Source organism: Theropithecus gelada, chromosome 1, assembly GCF_003255815.1.
Source record: "Theropithecus gelada isolate Dixy chromosome 1, Tgel_1.0, whole genome shotgun sequence".
Taxonomy (NCBI): Eukaryota; Metazoa; Chordata; class Mammalia; order Primates; family Cercopithecidae; genus Theropithecus; species Theropithecus gelada.
The window spans coordinates 205376873-205402650 of NC_037668.1; the positions used below are offsets into that span (position 1 = coordinate 205376873).

The 25778-nt window shown below is 37.3% G+C and overlaps 1 protein-coding gene across 1 annotated transcript in view; it reads left to right on the top strand.

Annotated features, from left to right (window-relative positions):
* Positions 1 to 25778, top strand: part of TSNAX (translin associated factor X) — a 38678-nt gene that overhangs the window by 4605 nt on the left and 8295 nt on the right. The window contains exons 3-4 of the mRNA XM_025386943.1: positions 3710 to 3824; positions 8947 to 9077. Coding sequence (XP_025242728.1) covers positions 3710 to 3824; positions 8947 to 9077 — 246 coding nt within the window. The remainder of the gene's footprint in view (positions 1 to 3709; positions 3825 to 8946; positions 9078 to 25778) is intronic.

A 25778-nucleotide genomic window follows, 5' to 3' on the forward strand; every position in this document is an offset into this window, starting at 1 on the left:
TGAGCTAATTACATTAGAAGGAGTTATCAGATGAATATTCTGTTGTTGAATCATCTGAGTAAAGCAATACTGTCTTTTTAAATTTATTTTGAAGTAATCTCAAATTTATTTTAAAAATTGCAAGACTTATGCAGTTGGAAAAATAATACAAAGAACTTCTATATAGCCTTGACTTAGATTGACCAATTTTTAACATTTTGCCACTTTTGCTTTATTATTCTCTCTATATATGTAAATTTAAATGTCTAAACATACATTTATTCTGAAGCATTTAAGAACAAGTTGCATTCCTCGTACCCCTTTACTTGTTAATACTTCAGAATATGTTTCCTAGGAAGACTATTCTCATGTATAACTATAGTATTGTTACTAGTTTCAGGAGATTTAACACTGTCACAGTACTTTAATCTACAGTGCTTATTTTGACAATTGTCTCAATAAGGTTCCGTCTAGCTTTTTTTCTCTCTAGTCCAGTAATCTAGAACAGGATCACGTTACACTGTAATGTCTCTTTTTAGTTTTCTGTGATCTGGAACAGTTTCTCAGTCTTTCTTTGTCTTTTATGACAATGATATTGATTGAAGAATATAGGTCTCATTTAATAGAATATTCCTCAACTTGGATTTGATTAATATTTTCTCATGATTAGATTCAGGTTATGCATCCCTGGCTGGAATACTACATAAATGATGATTTATTCTTTTGGGGGGTATTGCAAGGGACCAAGTAATGTAAGGCTTCATAAGGAGTTTGTAGTTTGTAAAATGTAATGCAGAGTCATTAGAGAGTCTTAAAAACTAAAGTAAATTTTTGGGAAATGTCACTCTGGCAGCTATAGAAAGGCAAGGTGGGCAGAGGCAGACCAGACAAGAGACTGTTTTGTAGTTCGGGTACAGTAAGGTGTTTGTAAGGTAACTTAGAGGTAATAATAAGGTGACTTAGATTTGGATGACAGTAATGAAGCTGGTAAGACAGATTCAACAGTGCTTTATAAAATTATATTACTATTATGAGTAATTTATATTTTATTCCAACTGCATTAGCATACATTTGAAAAAGTAATAGCTAAGCAGCAAAATAATAAGACATTTTTCCATGTTAGGGGCAGTGCTTATTGGGCACATGGATTTGCAGTTCCTTTTCAACAATTTCTTAGTTCCCAGGAGACTGCATACCCTTGGTATGTTTACCTCAAACTACAACACATGCTCTTACCCAATATGTTACACTGCTTATGACTTCAACAAGCAGTTCAATCAGGAAATGTTTTGTGAACATATGCTGCTAGACACGGATCTATGCTCTGATACAGTGGTGAAACAAGCACATTTACAAATAAATAACAATATAATTTTAGCTAGTGAAGGATAAATGTAAATCAGTGAAGCGTGGTAAGGAATGGAGAGTAAGGGAGGAGGGAGACAGGTGATTGTTAAGCAGTCCTTGAGCAGAATGATATCTGAATGATGAAAGTGAAATGTGAGATGATGAGAGGGAATAGTGTTCTAGAGAGGCAGTAGCAAAAATAGAGGCATCAAGAAAGGTGCAAGCTTAGAGAATCGGGACCAGCAAGAAGACATATTCTGGCTGGCTCACGAGCTAAGGGCAGGACATGAGGCAGTTTAATGTGTTAGAGGCATGAATTTATGAAAAGATTCTAGATTCTGCAGGTTATTTTTCCCATAGGTAATATAATCTTTATGTAGACTCCAAGTCGTTGTACTGTTTTATTAAATGTTAGGTATATGAAACGTTCTGTACGTATAACTTTGTGTTCTAGAAAAGGTAAACAGTTTTCCTTCAGTTAAATTTATTTAATACCTTTTGCTCTAAGTATATTATTCACAAAACTTTAGGTGTAGTCTTTTAAACAATAATAAAGTAATTATTTTGTTAATTGTTAAGAATTTTAGTAAGGAAAAAATTTTGAGGCTGAAACATCTGATAGTGGTATGATGAAAGCTTTTTGTTATTTTAAAAAACTTAAAACACTGTTTTTGTTTGGCAGTCTCAAGTTAGGCTTTCTGAAAAAAGTTTACCGAGGTAAAATTATTTGAGTCTCAATATTCAAGACTAAAATTAAGCAGAATAGATGAAACTTAAGTTAGCATAAAAGGAAGCAGATTGGCAATTATATGTAATAGATATAGATAAAAGTATTCCATTCAGCATTAAGTGCTGATAGAATACGGGCAAGGAGAAATCAGTATAGGGGGAAGGAATCAAAGTGCTGACATTTAAGGAGGCAAATGTGTTAAAAATTTCCTGAAGGCAAGACATGTTAGAATTGTGAAAATGTTTTGTTCTGTAAGGAAAAGGATGTATGAAAGTAGGGAGGAAATCTTTTCTTCATGTAATATTATGTTATGGGAGATTTGTGTCCATAACAATTTGACAGGTTGAAGATTAATTTCTATGTGGAAGGGTTGAGTCTTCAAAGGTAGTATTTAAGAATTGGACACTACAGCCTGTATTCAGCCTTTCATCGATCTCAGGAACTCTTCATTTTCTCCTACTTTTAGTTCTTTTCCTAGATTTCTAACATCCTACCTCAATTTTCAGCTGACTTTTTTCCAGCCTAATTAAATTTCGATGTTTCTTACTGATCATTTTCAGATGAACTCTGCCACAGCTTTCTATTGATTGCAGAACTACTTTATGATCTAGTTCTCTAGTTATAACAAAATGAACTCACTCAGTGATTGTCTATTTTTAGTCATTTTTCTTTTTTTTCCTCTTTACTAATCTTTCTGAAAATATTTCTCAAGTATATTATGCTTATGTATGTAATATTACTGTGTGGTAAAACAAAGTAAATTTGAGATTATGTACTTTCTAAAATAAATGGGCTAACTAGATTTTTACTTAATATTTAAATGTGATACTCATAATTTGGTAGCTTTTTAAAAAATTAAGATATAATTCACATACTGTGGCATTCACTTTTAAGAAATTTGTTTCATGTTCATTTTAATATACATGTGCTACCTTATTACAATTGACAGATTTTTAGAAAATCTTCAAGGATTCAGGAGTGTGTGAGCTGCTGTGCATTGTTGGCGTTTACAGAAATCATTAGTAGATACTTAGTTTTACAGGTTTAGAAATCTGGGAACATTATGTGGACCTCTTGAGGTACTTTAGCACTGTTAGTGATGTATACCTAGGATATTTGACAGTTAACACTAAAGTTGGTGCTAGAGATTGTTTATAATATTCACCTTTTTGTGTTTTGAGAATTAGTGTCATTACCATCGTGTTCTACTTCTGAATGAAGTCGGGTGACTGCAGTCGTCTGCATTTACATTGTGACATCTTTTTTTTTTTTTTTTTTTCTTTTTTTGAGATGGAGTCTCGCTCTGTTGCCAGGCTGGAGTGCAGTGACTTGATCTCGGCTCACTGCAACCTCCGTCTCCAGGGTTCAAGCGATTCTCCTGCCTCAGCCTCCTGAGTAGCTGGGACTACAGGCACGTGCCACCATGCCCAGCTAATTGTTTTATTTTTAGTAGAGACAGGGTTTCACTGCATAGGCCAGGATGGTCTTGATCTCTTGACCTCATGATCCACCCACCGCAGCTTCCCAAAGTGCTGGGATTACAGGCGTGAGCCACTGTGCCCAGCCTATGTGACATACATCTTAAAAATATTATTTGGTAGGCTTTGAGTATAGAATATGTACATACTTATGATCATAATAATGTGTTTTTAGCATTTCAGCAGGAACTTGATGCAAGGCATGACAAATATGAGAGACTTGTGAAACTTAGTCGGGATATAACCGTTGAAAGTAAAAGGACAATTTTTCTCCTCCATAGGATTACAAGGTGAGTAAGCATCTTTAAAATTTATTATCATTTGATACTAGCTATTAGAGTATTCTGTGACTTTGAATGTGAGGATTAGAAGACAGCAGCAGCAGGTACAACTTAAGAGTTAATATTTTAATAAAAATAGGTCTCAGCTGGGTGTGGTGGCTCACGCCTGTAATCCCAGCACCTTGGGAGGCCAAGATGGGCAGATCACTTGAGCTCAGGAGGTTGAGACCAGCCTGGGCGACATGGTGAAACCCTGTCTCTACTAAAAATACAAAAAGTAGGCAGGATTGGTGATGCATACCTATGGTCCCAGCTGCTTGGAAGGCTGAGGTGGGAGGCTTGCTTGAGCTTGGGAGGCAGAGGCTGCAGTGTGCCGAGATCGCACCACCACACTCCAGCCTGGGCGACTGAGCCAGATCCTGTCTAAAAGAAAAGGTCTGTAGGGGTTGGGTGGACTTAAAAATAGGAAAGAAAAATTCTTACTTTCAGAGGAGCTAAGGATTTTGTGTTCTGTTAAGATTATTCTTTAAGATGTAACTATTATCTGTGAAAATATATTAAATATTTTGATTGTTAGAACCTGTCACATTAAACTTTATTTGGATGATATGCATGAAAATTTTAATATTACATAAATGTTAAAATCTACATAACGTATTTTCTCATTCAGTTTTGAACTCATTGCAATCTGGCTTTCTGCCTCAATTATTGAAATGCCCTTGTTACCTTCATATTATTAAGTCTCTGTTTTTTTATTTTACATTGTTGTCGCATATGATACTGTTGACTACTTAATTCTTTTTTGAAAGTTCCTCTTTCAGTTTTGTGACTTTTGTTTAAATTTTTTTTCTCTAGGACTTTATTTTTCTACACAGGCTTTGTATATTTGATAGACTTCGTGATTGCAAGTAAAATTAACTAACTTAAACTAGTCTAAGCAGAACAGGGAAATTAATTATAAAAAGCCATTATCAACTAGCAGATTTTTTATTTTATGCACTATTTTTTATTATAGTTGTGATCATATTGTTCATACAGTTTTGACTAGTAAACTGAGAACATAGTAGACTTCAGAAAAATTAGAACTTCTCAAGATTCAGCACTATCTTATGAGCAGCTGAGTATCTCCATCTTCCATCTTTGCTTCTTTGTTTGCTTCATAATTCATTTGACCTGATTCCTTTGCCTTTCTGTTTCACTAGAGGTAGAATAGTATCTACCCTACAACTCCCCAGCTTCTGAAGATGGATTGTTGTTACAAATTCCAGATGTCTCCAGAAGGGTAGCTGTGGTTGGCTTTATACTATATATCATAGAGAGAATGTAGGGAAGACCAAATAGAATTTATTAGCTTTTCATTATTGAAGACATTATTGGCTGGGCATGGTGGCTCACGCCTGTATGGGCAACATGATGAAACCCCATCTCTACAAAAAATACAAAAAACTAGCTGGGGAAGGTGGTATGCACCTGTAGTCCCAGCTGCTCACGAGGCTGAGGCAGGAGGATTGATTGAGCCCAGGTGGTCAAGGCGGCAGTGAGTCATGATTGTGCCACTGTACCCCGGCGTGCGCAACAGAATGAGACCCTGTCTCAAAAAAAAAAAAAAGATACTGAAGTATTCCATTCAGTAACATGAAACTTTTAAGATAATTCTCACGTTTTAGTTTTTATTTCATTAAATGGAATCTAATTTGCCATACGTAGATTTATTGAAATATGGCACTGTTAACATTTTCTTTTTCCTACCTGACTCTGTAAAATTAGTTTTTGCTTGTTTTCTTATATCGTTCTTAGATAGCTTGTGCATAGTAAGGCTTATATTATCGAAAGAAGCAATACTGTTCTGATTAATTATGGACACTTTTTTTTTAGTACCTATTGCAATTCTAAAACAATTGCCATCAATATTCAGCAGTAATATAAATAATAAAAGCAATAATATTTAAAAAAAAAAACATACAGATTGAGTATCCTAAATGCTTGGGACTAGAAGTGTTTTGGATTTCGGATTTTGGAATATTTGCAGATAATGTATGGGCTGAACATCCCTAATCTGGACATCTGAAATCTGAAGTGCTATTATGAGCGTTTCCTTTGAGTGTCTTCTTGTTGCTAAGAAAGATTTGGATTTTGGAGCATTTTGGATTTTGGGTTTTCAGATTAGGGATGCTCAACCTGTAATAGGAATATGACAGGAGACCTTAATATTTTAGAAAAATCTACATTACTGTGTGAAGTCCACTTTTAAATATTTGTCCACCAAAAAATAAATGCTCATTGTAGTAAACTTAGAAAATGGTAGGCTTTAGAAAAATTACAAATGACAGAAAAGGTACTTAATGAGACAAATCAGTCTGTAATACCCAAAGATAGCCTCTATCAACTAGCAGATTTCTTATTTTGTACACTATTTTTTACCATAGTTGAGATCATACTGTTCATACAGTTTTGACTAGTAAACTGAGAAAATAATAGACTTCAGAAAAATAAGAAACTTCAGAAAAATTAGAAACTTTAGAAATATTAGAAACTTGAGGAAAGTAAAAATACTTTATGAAAGAGGCTGGGTGTGGAGGTTCACTCCTGTAATCCCAGCACTTTGGGAGGCCAAGGCAGGCGGATAACTTGAGGTCAGGAGTTTGAGACCAGCCTGGCCAACATGGCCAAACCCCATCTCTAGTAAAAATATAAAAATTAGCCAGGTGTGGTGGCATCCCAGCTACTTGGGAGGCTGAGGCAGGAGAATTTCTTGAACTCAGGAGGTGGAGGTTGCTTGAACTCAGAATTGTGCCATGACACTCCAGCCTGGGTGACAGAATGGGACTCTGTCTCAAAAAAAAAAAAAAAAAAAACTTTATGAAAGAAATGAGCCAGTCACAGTACATCTGAAAAACTGTTAATGAGAAGACCTCATGTCTTTTAACTACAAAACTATTTTAATAGACATAAGATAACTCTTCTTCAGTGAGCTTCAGTAGTTTGTGTCTTTCAAGGAATTTGCCATTTCCTCTTAAGTTTCGAAATTTTTGGGTGCTAATTTTCATTTTGATTTCACCTTTGACCCAAGAGTAATTTAAATATCTTATTTTGTGTCCAAATATTTTGGGAGTTTCCCAGACAACTTTCTGATACTGATTTGTAATTTAATTTCATATGGTCAGAGAACATGCTTTCTATAATTTGAATCCTTTTAAATTTATGGAGCCTTAATTTTGACCCAGGATATGGTCTGTCTGGTAAATGTTGTGTGTACACTTGAAAATTGTGTATTCTGCTATTGTTAGGTGTAATTAAGTCAGATTGGTTGATAGTGTTTGCGTCACTTATTCCCTTATGATTTTCTGTATACTTGCTCTGTCAGTTATTGAGAGAGAGAAAGAGGGTGGCATCTCTTGACGATAATTGTAGATTTGGCTTTCTCCTTGAAGTCCTATCAGTTTTTTCTTCAAGTATCTTGAAGCTCTTTTATTTGGTACATTAATATTTAGGATTGTTATGCATTGAATGAATTGACCCTTTATCATTATGATATATCTCTGGAAATAGGCTTTGCCCAAAGTTGGATGTTAATGTAGCTACTCCTGTTTTATTTTGGTTGTTATCAGAATGTGTATTTTTTCATCCTTTTATTTTTAATCTGTTTGTGTTTATATTTAACATGGATTTCTTGTTTCTTGCTTTTTAAAAATCCATTCTGAAAATCTCTGCTTGTTAGTGCAGGTGTTTAGATCGTTTACATTTAATGTAGTTATTGGTATGGTTATAACTAAATCTACCATCTATTCTCTCCTTCCTGCCTTATTTTGGATAATTTTTTATGATCCCGTTTTATCTTATTTGTAGGCTTATTAGCTATGCCTTTTAAAAATTTTTTGTAGTGATTGTTTTATGGTTTATAATATACATCTCATTGTCAACCATTCTCACTTTGTACAATACTGTGTTTACTAAAATTTATGCATATAAGAATCTTTTCACTTTGCATGATTTTTTGGTAACAGTTACTTTGCCGATAAAGATCACAGTGTTGATGTGCCTAAGTTTCAGTCAACACAGTATCATGCAAAGTAAGGACTATTTACTTATCACTGGTATAAGAATCTTATACTTTCTTTTCCATTTCCCCTCTACTAGCTTGGCCTTTTATGCAGCTGTTATGATTCATGTTATTTCTACTTTTGTTGTTTCCACTGATTTTTACTTTAAACAGCATGATTTAAAAATAAGAAAAATATTTATGTTTATCCACATTTACCATTTTTGGTAAATGTTCATTCCTTTGTGTATAGATTCGGATTTTTATCTGGTATCATTTTCCTTTCGCCTAAAGAACTTCCTTTAATAGTTTTTGTAGTGTCAGTCTGCTGATGATGAATCAATTCTTTCTGGCTCTGTGAACTAAGGGGATTGTTCTGCCTGCTCACTTGGGGCAATTCTTTTTCCAGCCTTAGGTAGTTTCCTCGCATGCCTGCACTGATCAGTACTCAACTGAAGACTTGAGAAGGTTGCTTCTATAAATCTCTGAAGCTCTCTGTTTATACAGCTTTCTCCTCATTGTTACTCTGCTCTGCAAATTTTAGCTGTCTTGATCCCCCAAAACTCCCAACTCCTTTTCTACTCAGACTGACTCCCAGGCTCCACCTAAGTTTCCTGTCTCTGTACTGTCACTTGGAAGCTTTCCAGGCAATAAGATGAGGCAGTCAGAGGGTATATGTTGTGCTCCTCCCTTTCCCCAGGGATCACTGCTCCAGGCTGCCTGTAGTCCAGTGTCTGTAACCATTGTTTTCTGTATTTATTTTTTCTTTTTAGTTGTTTAAGGTGGGAAGATAAATCCAATCCATGTTACTCTGCCCTTTACTGAAAGCAGACGTCTATCCATATGTCATATTTTTATGAACAAAATTTTTCTTAGTTATATTACATGTATAATTTTTTGTATACTTTTTTCACTTAACAGTGTGTTAATAGCATTTTTATGTTTACCATACTATTAATAGTTTTCAGTAGTTTTGAGTTAGAAGTATCTGAATGTATACGATATTTAGCCCTATGTTGATAATTAGATTATTTTAGTTTTTCACTATTGAAGCATCTGATGTTCTAAAAGTTCCCAATATCTTGATCATAGTGCTCCTGATATGGAAGATATATTGACTGAATCAGAAATTAAATTGGATGGTGTCAGACAAAAGATATTCCAGGTAGCCCAAGAGCTGTCAGGGGAAGATATGCATCAATTCCATCGAGCCATTACTACAGGTAAGTCTAGGTTTGTTTCAGGGGTAATAAATATTTTAAATAGTGTGCTACATGATTAACATGTGAGTTGAACGAATTTTAAGTGACACCTGATGAAATAATAATACTGGCTTTAAAGAACTGCAACTTTGTAGTAACATAGAAGTAATTCAAAGGCAAGTTGGCTTTATTTTTTTTTTTAACAGTGTAGTAATAGTCATTGATTGATTTTAATAAAGTATTTGAGAACACAGATTTAATAGGACGAACTTTATTCTTGAGCATGTAGGATGTATTCAGACAGGTCACATCTCATTTCTAAGTACAAGTAAATCTCAGTGATGGCTCTAAGTTTCCATTTCAAGTACGTTCATGAAAGAAAATGTTGCCAGATGAACTCAAATATCTCATAATGTGACTCCACATCTGGGTGTTTTATATTCTCTTAAAAAAGTTTGAGGGTAGGCTGGGCGCGGTGGCTCACGCCTGTAATCCCAGCACTTTGGGAGGCCAAGGCGGTGGATCACGAGGTCGGAAGTTTGAGACCATCTTGGCCAAGATGGTGAAACCCCGACTCAACTAAAAAATACAAAACTTAGCCAGGTGCGGTGGTGGGCGCCTGTAATCACAGCTACTTGGGAGGCTGAGGCAGGAGAGTTGCTTGAACCCGGGGGGTGGAGGTTGCAGTGAGCTGAGATTGCACCACTGCACTGCAGCCTGGGTGTCAGCGCAAGACTCCATCTCAAAAAAAAGAAAAATTTGAGGGTATACTGGATCTTGGTAGTTAGCATTATTTTCAAATAAATTGAATAAATGTATAAAGTGCTTGATTCTTTCCTCTTCCTTCTTTTTCTAATGTGGGTTCATTGATAGGACAGATACTAGATAATTCAGATACAGGTTGAGTATCCCTTATCCAAAATGCTTGGGAACAGAAGTGTTTCAGATTTCGAGTGTTGGAATATTCACGTTTATTGCTTTAGCGTCTCTAATCCAGAAATCTGAAATGCTCCAATGAACGTTTCTTTTGAGCATGACCTTTGAGCATCGTGGCAGCACTCAAAACGTTTTGGATTTTGGATCATTTGGGATTTAGGATTTTTGGATTAGGAATGCTCAATATCAGTACCCTAAGATTTGCAAGAAGACTGGGAAATGAGTTTATTTGGTATCTGCTTAATACGTATATCTAGTTTTAGCCTAAACGTTTATAATTTCAGCACTTGTTTTTTCAGAAATGTTGAAATGTCTTCTAATATGGGTAGGAGAAAGTACCAGCATACATTAGTTAAAACCGAGGGTGCATTGTTGGAAACTGAAGTGTAAAACAGCCTGTGAGGAGTCATTATAACATTACCAAGTGAAATACAGTCTGCCATCATAATTTATTAATATCAGGAGTTTATTTGATATTTTAATAACAGCACACATAATAAAGATGACTTCATGAATTTAGTTTGTTGTAAAGTGACACAACCTATAAAGTGTGACAGATTTGGCTGGAGTGGGAGAGAAGATCAGAAGTATTGGTGGGAAGAAGGATGAAGTAAAAGGTAAATCAAGCTTAGCAGAAAACATGAGAATATCTTTATAATAGTAGCTGTGACGATACTACAGATAGATTCATAGCAGGAAAATATTTCAGACAGAGTAGTTCTGCTATACATAAGTTAGGTATGCATGTGTAATCTTGAGGGCTACTGAGTGGCAGTGGCGGTGGTGGTGGGGGACCAAGTTAGGTCTCTTAGTTTCTGGAAAGTGCTTGAACTGAAGCAGCAGTACAGTCTAAATGTCTGTATTAAACGGAAATCCAATTCTACAGCTTTTCCCAAGTATCCTATTAACCTGCATGACTGAAGGCAAGAGTTTGAATAACTTCCATAATCTTTATCGTTTTTTCTATCACATCATCATGTAGTATGCCTATCTTGCAAAAGTTCGTGATAGTTAATAAATATAATAAAAGCTGATCACCGTTGTTCTCACTTTGGACTTCAATCTGCGTAAAACTTGTATTTTAATAAAAATTCATATATTTTTCCCCACAATGTTGGTCCTCATGTGTGAAAAATGATGTTTTTCATGTTTAAACTTCTCAATTCCTTATTAGTGCATGATTAGGCTCTACTAATTGTGACAACATCAAGTTCCCCAAATATCTATGGGACATACTGGACATTGCAGGTTTGCTGTATTTGGCCCATAGTTCTATTTTGTATATCCTCATGCGTCAGTGAAGTATAAAGATAAGAGTTTAAATAAGGGCAAAGACCATATACATAATGATACCAGAAGCAACCTAGAAAGCTATACATTGTCTTACAGAACAGAGAAATGGAGAGAAAAAGGTGAGAGGGAAATATTCATAGAGTATTTCCTAATTCAGGAAGGAAGTGCTGTACTCTTGGAAAGATAGGACATTAATAAAATGGGAATGATCCATCTTCAAATTTTCCTACTTCACTGTATCATTGAGGATTATCATAAGCCCAGTGGTCTCTTTTAGGCCTTCGTTTATGATTTGTAAGTTTTCTTTGAAGATAACTTACTCATGAATTAAAATAATGAAGGATTTTCTATATCTTTTCTGTAAAAAGTCTTTAAAATGAGGTTCTTTGAATTGAAGCAATAAAGATGTTTTTTCTTAAAGTTAAGGAATAAAGCGGTCAAGTAAAGAGGTGTCTAGGACTGAAAATTTTGCCGACAGATACTTTATTTGATAAAATAAGGTTATTTATAATTGGATTAGCATTAACAATGTGATGCTTATGAATAGCTTGCTGCTTGTAATTGTTAAATGCTTGTTTTGGTATTACTCCAAATAGTTGTTCTTTTGACTTGAAGATAAAACAATTCTGGCAATGAACTAAAGGAGTTCTGTGCTTTTCCTCATTAAGAATAGTGCTAATGGCACGCAGAGCATTTCCCTAAGGGATACTTGTGTGAGCTCAAACTTTGAGTGTCTTAATAATTGAACAACAACACAACGTCAGGTCTGTTTTCTACACATTTCTTATCAGAGTAGATTACAGATTGTCCCAAGGGGTGGTTAAACAAATGAACAAATAATTAGTTGCTTGAAATGTCACTTAAAAAAAATTTGTCCTGCCATTTTTTTTTTCCCTCTTGTTGAAAAATTAACAGTTGTGGGGGAAATGTCCTCCATTTCAGAGAAAAAATACTGTTTTTTTTCTTTAGTTTATATTACTGATAATGATAAGAATTGTCATTTTTTGAGACATTTCGTTGCACAAAAGTAAGTTTATATGCTAATTAATATTTTAATTCTTTTATCCAAGAATGTGAGTGATGGGTAAAGTGGATGTTTAGGGCCAGTTAAGATATGTTTTTAGCCACTATTCTTTATATTCACAATCTCATAGGTTTTTGCAATACCTCTAAATCATAGATATTTTTACCGCTTCACAAGTGGGGAGATTGAGGCTCACAAGTTATGCTCAGGATCATAAGCTAGCACGTGGTAGTACCATTGGTTTCTTCCCACATGGATTTCATTTACTTCTTGACTTTACAACCTAACTCCTAGTAAAGGCTTTACTTCGCTTACCCCAAATACTGAGGTTTTCCTCATACACCAAGCACACACTGTGGCCCTTTTTTTCATAGCACTTCTCAACTTCTAACATGTAATCTCTTTATATATTTCTTCATTATCTCTCTTTCCCTTACTAGAATGTAGACTCTGTAAATCTCTACAAAGATTTCATTCCTGTTTTTCACTTTATATATCCCAGACACCTAACAAGTATCCGTAAATACAAATGTTGAAAGAATGAAGAACAAAACCAATTTTAAAAGGCTTTTTTTTTCAGCCATATGCTTTATCTGATGATTTGCTTTCATGAGTTTATATTTTTACTGTTTTTTGTTTCTTCCAAAAGAAAGCATGTTTCCAGGAGCTGTTTCTTAGACATAGTAGCAGGAATAGGATCAATATTAAGGTTTAGGGAAGTTCCAAAGCTATAGCAGTACAGAGAAATTAGAGGTAGGTTCAGCATGTTGGCAAAATTGTGAGTGCTCACTGGAAAAATGAACTATGATACAAATCTCTGTAAGCCTTTGGAGTAACAGTAGGAAGCGTGTAGTGGATGGAATAATATAGCTAAAAATTGAATTTGTCTGTTAATGAGTGAGATTAAGAGAGAAGTACCAGAGATGTCGGTTAGTTAGGGTAAAGCTAAGTGCAGAAGCAGATTAATAAACTGTGACGTTGCAGTGGCTTAACAAAATAGAAATTGTATCTTTCTCTCTTGAAGACCAGGCTTTATGGTGGTAGTGTGAGTGTGCTCTGCCCACTTAGTTATTCACAGATCCATGCTCTGTGGGGCTCTGCTGTTACCAGTACATGATTTCCAAGATCAGCCAGGGCATCCACATACAGCTGACAGATTGTGGAAAAGGGAGGAGTTGGGGATGGTGCCTGAGGATTTTATGCACCAGCCCTGGAAGTGACATAGAGCACTTCTGCCTACATTTTGTTGGCTAGTCACATGGCCACACCAGCTTTAAGGAAGAATGGGAAATAATGGTCTCTGTGCATGCCAAGGAAAACAAAATGTTTGATGAATAGTTACTTTTTCTCTGCCTGATATGGTAATTTGATGTTCTTTTGGTGTAATAGAAAATTCAGGTATATGCCTGTTGATTGATTTAAACATTTTTTCTGAATAGATTTTTCTTTTGTTTGAAAGCATTCATTTGTCTGTTTGAAAGTGATATTATAACTGGTGAGAAGACTTCTAGTTGTATTACCTAATTTTGTAAATAAGGTGAGCGATAGTATTGAAATTGGAGTCTGACTTGTTTTATCTACTCTGATAGACTTTCTGCTAGACTATCATCCATCTATCTCTGATAGCTAGTATCTAGTGCTTTAAACTGTTTTATCTAAAGTCAAAGGCTTTTTCTTGAAGATTCTGCATCTTGTTAAAGACTCTCATCATCCTTAATTTTACCTATACATGTAATTACATAAATTATGCATTTTGTTTTTTTTTTTTTGAGACAGTCTCGCTCTGTTGTCCAGGCTAGAGTGCAGTGGTGCAATCTAGGCTCACTGCAACCTCCGCCTCCTGGGTTCAAGCAATTCTCTGCTTCAGCTCCCTGAGTAGCTGGGATTACAGGCACACACCACCATGCCCTGCTCATTTTTGTATTTTTAGGAGAAATGGGGTTTCACCATCTTGGCCGGGCTGGTCTTGAACTGCTGACCTTATGATCCACCCACCTTGACCTCCCAAAGTGCTGGGATTACAGGCGTGAGCCACCGCACTGAGCCAAATTACGTAATTTAATTATGTAAAATAGAAACAGTTTAGGGTTGCATGTAAATGTCAGATGACTCCTTAGGCATTTTTTGGTGATTTGTTTCAATCACAATTTAGTAAGTGTATATCTCACACTGTGAGCTTTTGTGATGACTACTATGACCATGAGAAAATCTGTCTATAGGCATTTTCCGGGTTACGAAAACTCGGTTTGTAAATACTCTTTCTAGATAAATGTCTGGTACACACTACTTGGACTGTCCAAATGTATGATGGTCTTTTAGTCTAATTTCTCTTTTCATCTCTGAGCATTCCCATTCCTTTTCTGAAATCTTGTTTCAGAAGGTTATTCTTTTGACCTGAGGTCTGTCTGCCAGTTGATAAGGATAGGGCTAAACAGGCAACATGGAGAAGAAGAAACAGTGTCTTACTCAGTTTTGGACATATTGCACCAAGTCAGAGAGATCCTTATTCCTTGACATACTCTATCTTAATTTATCATGGCTTGGTAGGATACAAATAATGTTCTGCTAACATAGTTTGCTAGTACTTCTTTTTTTTTTTTTTAGTTTCTTTCTCTGTCACCCAGGCTGGAGTGCAGAGGCGTGATCTGGGCTCACTGCAACCTCCATCTCCCAGGTTCAAGTGATTCTTGTGCCTCAGAGTCCCAGGTAGGTGGGATTACAGGCAAACGCCACCATGCCCAGCTAATTTTTATATTTTTAGTAGACATGGGGTTGCACCATGTTCACCAGGCTGGTCTCAAACTCCTGGCCTCAACTGATCCACCCACATTGGCCTCCCAAAGTGCTGGGATTACAGGCGTGAGCCACTGTGCCCAGCCAATTTGCTATTACTTCTTAGCAAACCAAAAAGTATTTGAGAATTGTAGTACATATTGACTTAGGATAACATTTTAAAAGAATAACATCCGCTTTTAATTGTAAGCTAATAAAAGGGAAAACAAATCGAAGGAACAAAAAGACATTATAAAATATTATCTAACAAAAGTTAATGGCAGTAATTCTTATTTTATTCTTCTCATAGTTTAGTAAACAGATACACAGGGCCCTTATACCAGATACTGATATATTATTCTATATAAACCCTGCTATGTAAACAGATGCATGCACTTGACAGATGAGAAAATTGGAGCCCAGTAAAATGAGTAAACTTATCTCAGTTCACACTGCTCACAAGAGACTGAATTAGCTTTAGAACCTAGGACATCCTCACTTCAAGTCTCTGCTTTCTGTTTTGCCATTACCGTATTTTATTCCGTGGGAAGCTAGAGGCAGAGAGGTGAGGCAGCTGTAGTGGTCCTTCTTGGTGTGAAATGAATAGGGCCTCAAATTTAGTGTTAGCAGTGGGAATAGAGAGGAACGGGCATGTTTTTAGAAGACAGTTTATTTTTAAAAAGCATAAAGAAAGGGAATAGTCTGGGGATGCCTTTAGGCTTCTGGTTTGGCCAACTGGATGAATAGGAATGTTATTAAGCGGAGAAAACAGGAAGGTGGAATGGGTTTTGGATAAAATTAATTGGAACTCTTAGGATGTACAGATTGCTGCCTAGGAGGCTGTTTGATCTGTAGGTCTAGGGAACTCAGGATGCACCTGTAGTTACAGCCTTGGAGTTATGAGCTCATAAATTGTAGTTAATTTTAAAGACATGGATAAGATTGTCTAAGGAGAGTGTAGAGTGAGAATAAAACCAAAGGCTTGGAACCTTAACTAAAGAAAATACAATATAATATTTAAGGGAATAATATCCCTGAGTAATCAAGACCTGAGGATGGGATCCAGAGCTTAAGCCTTATATGACAGGACAGCTCCCTATTCCCAGATGGGCAGTTACGATGGGTATAGAGGTAGGGAATTGAGAAAATTCTTGCTCAGTCACTTCCATTTTCATGTCATGTGCTGAGAAAAGGGGATGTGGTGGGGAAATGGTATGGAATTGATGGGAGACTGGAGATTTAAGAATGACTCTGATGGCTCACGCCTGTAATCCCAGCACTTTGGGAGGCTGAGGCAGGCGGATCACGAGGTCAGGAGTTCGAGACCAGCCTGACCAACATGGTGAAACCCCGTGTCTACTAAAAATACAAAAATTAGCCGGGCATGGTGGCGTGCATCTGAGGCAGGAGAATCACTTGAACCCAGGAGGCGGAGGTTGCAGTGAGCCGAGATTGCACCACTGCGCTCCAGCCTGGGAGACAGAGCAAGACCCCGTCCCCGCCCCCAGCCAAAAAAAAAAAAAGAATGACTCTGAGTGTAATGGGGATGGGTACTTAACCAGGAATATGTAATAGTTATTGCTAATCATTTTTGAAAGTTTACCTGAGCAGTAAATATAATCCTTTCTGTATAGCAATAGGAATGAATGAGGCAGAAAGTTAGATTAATTCATGGTTTGGGTTGTGCTCATTATTTGGAAGCAGGATGACAATGGGAGAAGTAGGAAAAGATAAGCAGCCTGATGCATTATTGTGGCCATGTTTGTTGTTAAAATAGAAATACATACTTCTGTGCTTGTTGGTAAGTAGTATATTGTCAACTGTGATGAGTAGTAAAATTAATAATACAAATTTCAGCGCATGTGGTTTATCTCAGAAGCCAAAGGTGCACTGAATCCAAGATACTATATTAGTTTACTAGGCCTGCCATAATAAAATACCACAGACTGGTGGCTTAAATAGAAATTTATTGTCTTGCAGTTCTGGAGGCCTAAAGTCTGAGATCAAGGTGTTGGCAAGTTTGATTTCCCCTGAGGCCTCTTTCCATGACATGCAGATGGCTGTCTTTTCCCTGGGTCTTCACATGGCCTTGTGCACACATGCACACACATCTCTGTTGTCTCTGTGTGTCCTAATCTTTCCTTATATCTCCAGTCATGTTCAATTAAGGTACACCTCAGTGGCCTCATTTTAACTTAATCACCCCTTTAAAGACCCTGTCTCTAAATACACTCACATTCTCAGGTACTAGAGGTTAGGGCTTCAACATATGCTCTGCATATTTGGGGCAGCCCAGTTCAGTCCATAACATATACTTTTTGGTTTGTGCACTGCAGCTAGAGGATGAGCTACAAATGTTACTTTGGAGTGGAGGGACTGGGGAGTTGCTTTTAAGGCCAGGGGTGGGTGGGGGTTTTGTGTTGTGCATTTGAGCTGTGGACTTCCTTTGTAAAGCCCCAAGAAGAGGTGCCTTAAGGGGAAAAGCAAATAGTGCCTGATAACTCTTCTGGGAACCAGGGATATAAACAGATATTTCATGCAGACCATATTCTCTCAGGCTGCATTTACAATCTCAGGTGGGTTCAGAAGCATTGCTTTATTTGAGGTATGGCCCCCCGGTGGAAAGAGAAGTGGCTGTCTCTGCACATAAGGGAAAAAGTCTGGGGGAAGGGAGCCTTATTGATAACCATCACAGGACTGCAGGCATCCCAGCAAGTGAGAGCACAGATTTTCTTTCTTTTCTTCTTCCTTCCTTCGTTTTCCTCTTCTACTCCCTTCGTCCCCCATTGGTTGAGGGGGAGAGTGTGATGAGAGAGGAACAGAGACTAAAGGAATGGTCGGGGGAATTGGAAGCTGAGAATGGGGGCAGGCCTGTGTGAATCCCCTACATTGGCAGGAACCCAGTTGCCTGATAACCGTCATTTTAATGGAGGCGGTCATAGGAAGAGTGTGATGATACTCTCCATATCAAATCATGGCTCAGACAAGGGAAGTCAAATCAAAAGACCTTTCCAACAGCATCTAAAAATTAAATGATTTTGAGAATTATCGGAATGATTTGAGGAATAATTGGTTACATTTTATGTCACTTGGTAAGCAGTTCTATAATAAATATAGTTTAGTGTATTAAGAAAATAAAAATATATTTAAAGTTTGGAGTTTATTTATATAGCACTTTATATTCCTGTTAAAATACCTGGAATATGACTCCAAGGGACAAAGTAGTTGAAAGTGCAGATGAGGTATTTAAATGATTATTATAATAATTAAGCAAGATAGGAAGAAAATGTGGTCCTTTGGTATTAGGAAAGTCAATATTAGAAGATCCCCAGATTGGTATTAACTTTTCTAGTCTGTGAGGTCTCCTTATAAGAGATAAGACTTGCTCAGTGAGGTGAAGTAGAAAGAGAGAGACTTTGCCATCAGACAGACCTGGGCTTTTATGTTTTAATATTCCATAGCTCTGTAATCTTGGAACAAAGTGTACAACCTATTTGAATTTCAGCTTTCTTTCTTCAGCATGAGAACATTAATAGCTACCTCCTGGATTTTTTGGAAATTAAATAAAATACATTTATGGAAAGCATTTCTTACTTTGTTTGACATATAACCATTAACAAATATTTGTTCCTAACCCTTCTTGAATTTAGCAAAATTAATCTGTAATGTTGTACTAAATTTTAACATTTATTTTCATTTTGGATAAAAACTCAGTGGCACCAATTTGCTCAATACTCGTCCTTCAGTGCTAATGTAAAAACCCTGCTTAGGGCTGGAAGTGGTAGCTCATACCTGTAATCCCAGCACTTTGGGAGGTTATGGTGGGAGGATCACTTGCGACCAGTCTGTGCAACTTAGCAAAATCCTGTCACTACAAAAAAGTAAAAAAAATCAAAAAGCCATTAGCTAGGCATAGTTGCTTGCTCTGCAGTCCTAGTTACTGGGAAGGCTAAGGCATGAGGATCGCTTGAGCCAAGGAGTTTGAAGCTGCAGTGAGCCACAATTGTATCACTGCACTCCAGCCTGTGTGACAGAGCAAGACCATGTCTCTTTTTAAAAAAAGATCCATTCCGGGCACGGTGGCCCACGCCTGTAATCCCAGCACTTTGGGAGACCAAGGTGGGCGAATCACTTGAGGTCATGAGTTCGAGACAAGCATAGACAACATGGTGAAACTCTGTCTACAAAAATTATCTGGGTGCAGCAGCAGGCACTTGTAATCCCAGCTACTCAGGAGGCTGAGGCAGGAGAATCGCTTGAACCCAGGTGGCAGAGGTTGCAGTGAGCCGAGGTCGTGCCACTGTGCTCCAGCCTGGGCAACAGAGCCAGATTGTCTCAAACAAAACAAAACAAACCCTACTAAGACAAAATTCAAATTAGTGGAATTCTATTTAGAGTTTACTGTTGGTAGTATAAGCGCACATACTTTACAAAGCTGAGGCATATAGCTATATTTATTTTAAATGTACACTTCATGTATTTGAAAGTAGATTTTTAGCAGAGTGGCCTGTGAATCCATTATAAATCTGATTTCATTTTAACATTTCAGTGATTGATTTGGTGATGTTAACTTGTTTTAAAAATTCATGTGGTACTCAGAGAAATAGTTCCAAGTGCAATTTTTAAAAATTGAGACATTACATACCACATAATTAACCCTTTTAAATTGAATAATTCAGTGTTTACTATTTTCACAAGGTTATGTACTTATCACTGTCTAATACCAGAACATTTTCATCACACTCAAAAGAAACCTCTTACCTATTAGCAGTCATTCCCCATTCCCCCTTCTAATACCAGGGTTAGCCCCCGGTCACCACTAATCTACTTTCTGTCTCTATGGATTTGTCTATTCTGGATCTCTCATATAAACTGAATCAAACCATATATGGCCTCTTGTGTCTTGTTTCTTTGAGCATGTTTTCCGAGTTCAGCTATGTCATAGCATGTATCTGTATTTCATTCCTTTTTAATAACTGAGTTTGAGTCTGTTTTATGGATATACCGTATTTTGTTAATCTGTCATCAGTTGGTGGACTTTTGGGTTGTTTCCACTTTTTGGCCTTTGTGAATAATAACTGCTGTTAGTATTTGCCTACAAGTCTTTGTGTGAATATATGCTTTCAGCTCCTTTGGGTGTATATACCTAGGAGCAGAATTGCCAGATCATATGTTAAACAATTTCTGAAAAAGCATTAAAAACCAAGAAACAAAGTTGAGACATGTGAGGTTCAAATTTATAGTGAAACCTGTGTCATATCTGTTGGCCTTTATATATAGTTTTTGGTGGAGAGTTGGACTGGATGCATATTGTTTAAATATTAAAGGAATATGTAAAAATAATCAGAAGCCTTTAACTGGGTTTCCCTGTTACATGTTCTAATAGGAGAACAAGGAAAAAAATAACAATTTACATAAAAGCGACGTACAGACTTCTCTCTTACTGGCAGCTGATTCTGTAAATAATTCTAATTGGATTTTATCCAAGGCAAAGACAGAAGGGGAAGGCATTGTTTGATGGAATACAGCAGTACGTTGAAAATTTTCACCTTGGGGACTATTCACTGAAAATAGCGGATGTCCTTTTTATCAGGTTGAAACATAACTTGTTTAAACATCCTCTTACCTACATGTGACCAAAAATGCTTTTCAGTGTTTTGGGCCAGATGTCCTTGAACTTTCTCGACGTTATAGCATGAAACCTAATGTCTTTCTTTTTTCTTTTTTCTTTTTTGAGATGGAGTTTTGCTCTTGTTGCCCAGGCTGGAGTGCAATGGCGAGAGTTCACCACAACCTCCGCCTCCCGGTTTCAAGCGCTTCTCCTGCCTCCGTCTCCCGAGTAGCTGGGATTACAGGCACGTGCCACAGCGCCCGGCTAATTTTGTATTTTTAGTAGAGACGGGGTTTCTCTATGTTGGTCAGGCTGGTCTCAAACTCCCGACCTCAGGTGATCCACCCTCCTTGGCCTCCCAAAGTCCTGGGATTACAGGTGTAAGCCACCATGCCCGGCCCATGAAACCTAATTTCTATGGAGCAAAAATGGCCACCTCATCTCTGAAGTAACTTTCGTTAACACATTTCAAGGACAACTTATATAATGACTAGATGTACTTGAAATAATGACTAGATATACTTGAAAATTAAATATCTGACACCTACCCACATTTAATAGAGATTGACACCAAAGATAAAGTTTGAGGACTCTTATTCCATATTCTCTCTTTTCCCTATTAAAAAATAAATCAAGACTTCAGATTCTGCTCTTCATCAGTTTGAACTCTGATCTTGTTAGAAAGTATTATAAATTAAGTACAACTGAATAATTGAATACCTAATTTTAAAATAGTTTTGTTTGTTGAGGCACTTACAGTTTCATAGACTTTGGTGAGGAGAAACAGATTATTGGAAGGAATTTATGGAAAACAGTTGAGTCCCTTGTACATATGAGTTGCTATCTTTGGGAGAGGGCCAAGGAGCAAAGTCGTCTGGGCATTGTCCCCACCCTCAGAGTTCTAGGGTGCAAAATAGGTGATCAGACAGCTGTTTGTAATCTAAAACTGACTGAAACATTTAATTGAAGTATAAGTTTTATATTGTGAGAATGAAGAGACAAGTGCCACCTTGATTAGGGTGTATTAAAACATTTAAACTATTGTTGTAGGTAGAAAAAGATGTGAGAGAAGGCTTCATAGTCACAGAATGGCATGGAATCATGAAAGTATATAGTGTGTTTGGAAGACTACAGAATAAGGTTAAGCAAAACATGGAGAAAAGCTGAACTAGGAATTTAGTGGGGAAAAATGTTGAGAAAAATGGGTGTGTTTTATATGGAGATGACTATAAAGAAGTAGGTAAGGTGGGAAGGGTGTGGGCTTTTGAATTCTAGAAACTCACTATTTACTGTGTGACTTGGCTGAATTTCTTAACTTCTCTGTGCCTCAATTTGTTCATTAGGGATAGTAATACAGTCACACAATAGTGAGCATTAAATAGATGGATGTAAAGTTCCAGATCCATACTCTTACATGTAGTAGACATTCAAGACTTAGTAAATTATTATTTTATTTCTTAAAAGTTTTGTTGAGGGCTTCTGGGTGATACCCATAAATAATTGAAAGCGGGAACTTGAACAGGTATGAATAGTCATGTTTACAGCAGCATTACTCACAAAAGCCAAAAGGTGGAAGTGACTCAATAGTCTTATCTATAGATGAGTGAATAAACAAAATGTGATATATGCATACAACAGAGTATTATTCAGCCTTAAACAGGAAGGAAATTCTGACATATGTTACAACATGGATGAAGCTTGAAGACATTATACAAAGTGAAATAAGCCAATCACAAAAGGGCAAATACCATATTTGTTACTTACGTGAGGTACCTAGACTAGTCAAAATCGCAGACACCAGAAAGTAGAATGGTGGTTGGCAGGAGCTGAGGGGAGGAGGGATGGGGAGTTAGATTAAGAAATGCTCAGTCCAGAGTTTCATTTTGGAAAGATTAATAAAAGAATTCTGGAGACGAATGGTAATAATGGTTGTACATTATGAATGTATTTAATACCACTACACTGTACACTTAAAAATGGTTAAGCTAGTAAATGTTACGTTTATTTTACCACAATAAAAAAACCAGAGAAAAAATAAAATGAAACTGCTAATTTTTTAAAAAATCAAACGAATTCTAACCACTTCAGCTCTTTAAGCAAGATGCCATAATTCATTTTCTTGGGAACAAATATTGCTTGCTGTATTGCAGTATTTGGCTTACAGAGGTGATTGGAGTAAAAGCATGTCTTAGAGTTTGCTCCTGCTCAAGGAAAGACTGAAATTCCTGTTTTCCTAGGTTCTCTGTGATAATTAAGGATATTGTCTCAGGGTAGATGTCCGTTTGTTGAATACAGTCCTTAAGGAGTTTTTGGACATGCAAGAGTAGAAATGGAGCTAAGTTGAGGGGAGGAACCAAAGAGCCTTGGATAAGAAAAGATGAATAATTTTAAATTTCGTAGTTCCACAACGGAAGAGGGGAAAGAAAAACAATGGGCAATCAAAAAGCAAAGTCATATTTTTAAAACTACTGCTTCTGAATGAATGTTATTGAACAAAGATGACAATTATGGAGACAATTATATGGTAAAATATGCATTTGTCAATGGAAAACAAGTTTGTTCACCTTCATTAGTTGTAAAAAGTTGTTTTGTCCATGAGTCAATTCAAAGCATGGAAAATGGTTTTAGTGAATTTATTTTTAAAAATAATTTGTAATTAGTAAAATCAACTAGGTACAACTAAATTCCAGGCCTGGGCCTCAGTTGTAAAATTACTAGATGCCATGATCTCTATGGTACTTTTAAAATTTGGAATATTTTGAACTATTCTTCTAGTGAAATATGAAAAAAAAAAGTACTTTAATGAAATTAAACTATATGGCAGCCAAACAGAAATGCTACTTGCTTCTGTAACAAGGCACTGCTGAATGATACAGAATATTGGTGGTATGTTGTTGCTAAAGTATTTGTGGTCTTATCAACAGCTACATTTGAAATAATACTAAATTTAACAAATAGGATAAACAGTGTTACATTGGGCGGGGTGGGGAGAATGACAGTCCCCTTCCCATGTAATGCTGTTTATCCCGTTTGTTGAATGTAATATTATTCAAGGCTCAGGAAAATATGTGTGTACTGCCTTCAACGGACACCGTCTTAGTTTTTATACTGTTTCCCTCCCTACCTATTGCCATGTATAAGACAAGCACCTTGCCAGTTGTGTTTGATTCTGACATTTAAAGCAGTGCTATTTTTTGCTCAATATGCATACAGACATATGTTTACGTACCCATCTTGGAAATGTAAGCCTTTGTGAGTTATGACTTAACTATAGCGTGAATTGAGGCTGATAGTGTAAGTGGGGGTGAAATTAAGCAGGGTCTTACAAGCTACTTTAATGGTTTTGCCCTGTATTCTGGGTGCCATGGGAAGCTGTTTGGGCTTTAAACTGGGGAATGATGTGGTCGTCATTACGTATTAAAAAGGTAAACAGTCTGCAGTGTGAGAACGGATGAGAAGAGGTCAAGAATAGATGGGGAGAGACCAGGACATGCTTAGAATTGGCAAAACTGAGAGAACCAGGTTTGGAAGGAAGACAGTGAGTTCATTGTTGGAAGTGTTGATTTTGAGGTATCTTTGATAAGGGTGTCAGATATTCATTTGGATATGTGTGCCTGTAGGCCAGAGATGTGAAGTTTAAGGACCGCAAGGTTACTTGAAACCAAGTGTAGATGAACTGGAGGGAGCCTAGGACTACTAGAGGCAGAGACTTCAGAAGACATGGCTAGAGAGAGAAAAGTGGGAAATCAGGAGATGATGCTGTCAAAGGAATCAAAGGAAAACTTGTTTAGGCCGGGCGCGGTGGCTCAAGCCTGTAATCCCAGCACTTTGGGAGGCCGAGACGGGCGGATCACGAGGTCAGGAGATCGAGACCATCCTGGCTGACACGGTGAAACCCCGTCTCTACTGAAAAATACAAAAAAACTAGCCGGGCGAGGTGGCGGGCGCCTGTAGTCCCAGCTACTCGGGAGGCTGAGGCAGGAGAATGGCATGAACCCGGGAGGCGGAGCTTGCAGTGAGCCAAGATCGCGCCACTGCACTCCAGCCTGGGCGGCAGAGCGAGACTCTGTCTCAAAAAAAAAAAAAAAAAAAAAAAAAACTTGTTTAAAGAGGGGAAGTGGCCCAAAATGCTGAATGCTCCTGAGATTAAGATGGAAAAAATATCCATTAGTCTTATTTATTATGGTCATCTTAGCAAGAACTATTTTGGTTTAGAGGTGTACCCAAGCTAGACTGAAGTAGGTTGAGAAGTGTGAGATGAAGTTTTTGAGGAAATGATATAGCCAGCTACTTCAAGAAACTTAGCTCAGAGGAGGAGGAGAGAGATGGAGCAATAGTTGAGAGGAAAGATAGGGTCTATGGATAGGACAGATCTGAGTATGTTTCAGTATTTCTATAAGCATTCAGTATAGAACATAAAGTGGGAACACTTAGTATGTTAAAGGGAAAATTCATCTGAGGCTCCCAGCTGGTACTGAATCTTGATCCTGAACCTAATACAGTGACTGGCCACAGAAAATGGAACACCTTCTATAGGTAATAGGGCTGAAGAAGTAATACCATTATTTATTTTCCTAATTCCCTATTGTATTCATCAGGGTCCACACAGGAAACAGAAATTAGACAGTAATATGAACAGGGAAAGTTAAATACAACATACAGACTTATTAACTGTATAGGGGGTTATAAAAGAGAACTCTAAAGAGTACTGGAATCTCAGATAGAGTGAGCAGCCTCTACCCCTAGGGCAGAGGCAGAGCACCCAAGGAAGTAAATTTGGCAGAACCCCACCCTCACCCTTCACAGGATGAGGTCCAGACCATGCTGGAGAGTGTGGGCATGGCCCATCAGATGGCAGAGACGTTTGCTGAGCTGTTGTGCTGATGAACCTCTGGGAAGCTGTCCATGGGAAGTGCCATGGAAAGGAATTCCCTGCCCAAGGAGGCAGTTTACTGGAAAGGCATTCTCTGGAGTACAAAAGAAGCTGTCCCCAGGCAGGTACTACCTGCTGCTGGCCACCTTGAAATGCTGGCTGCCCCACACTCAGAGGGCTGTGAAGAGGGGCACAGCAGAACCAGGCAGAGAG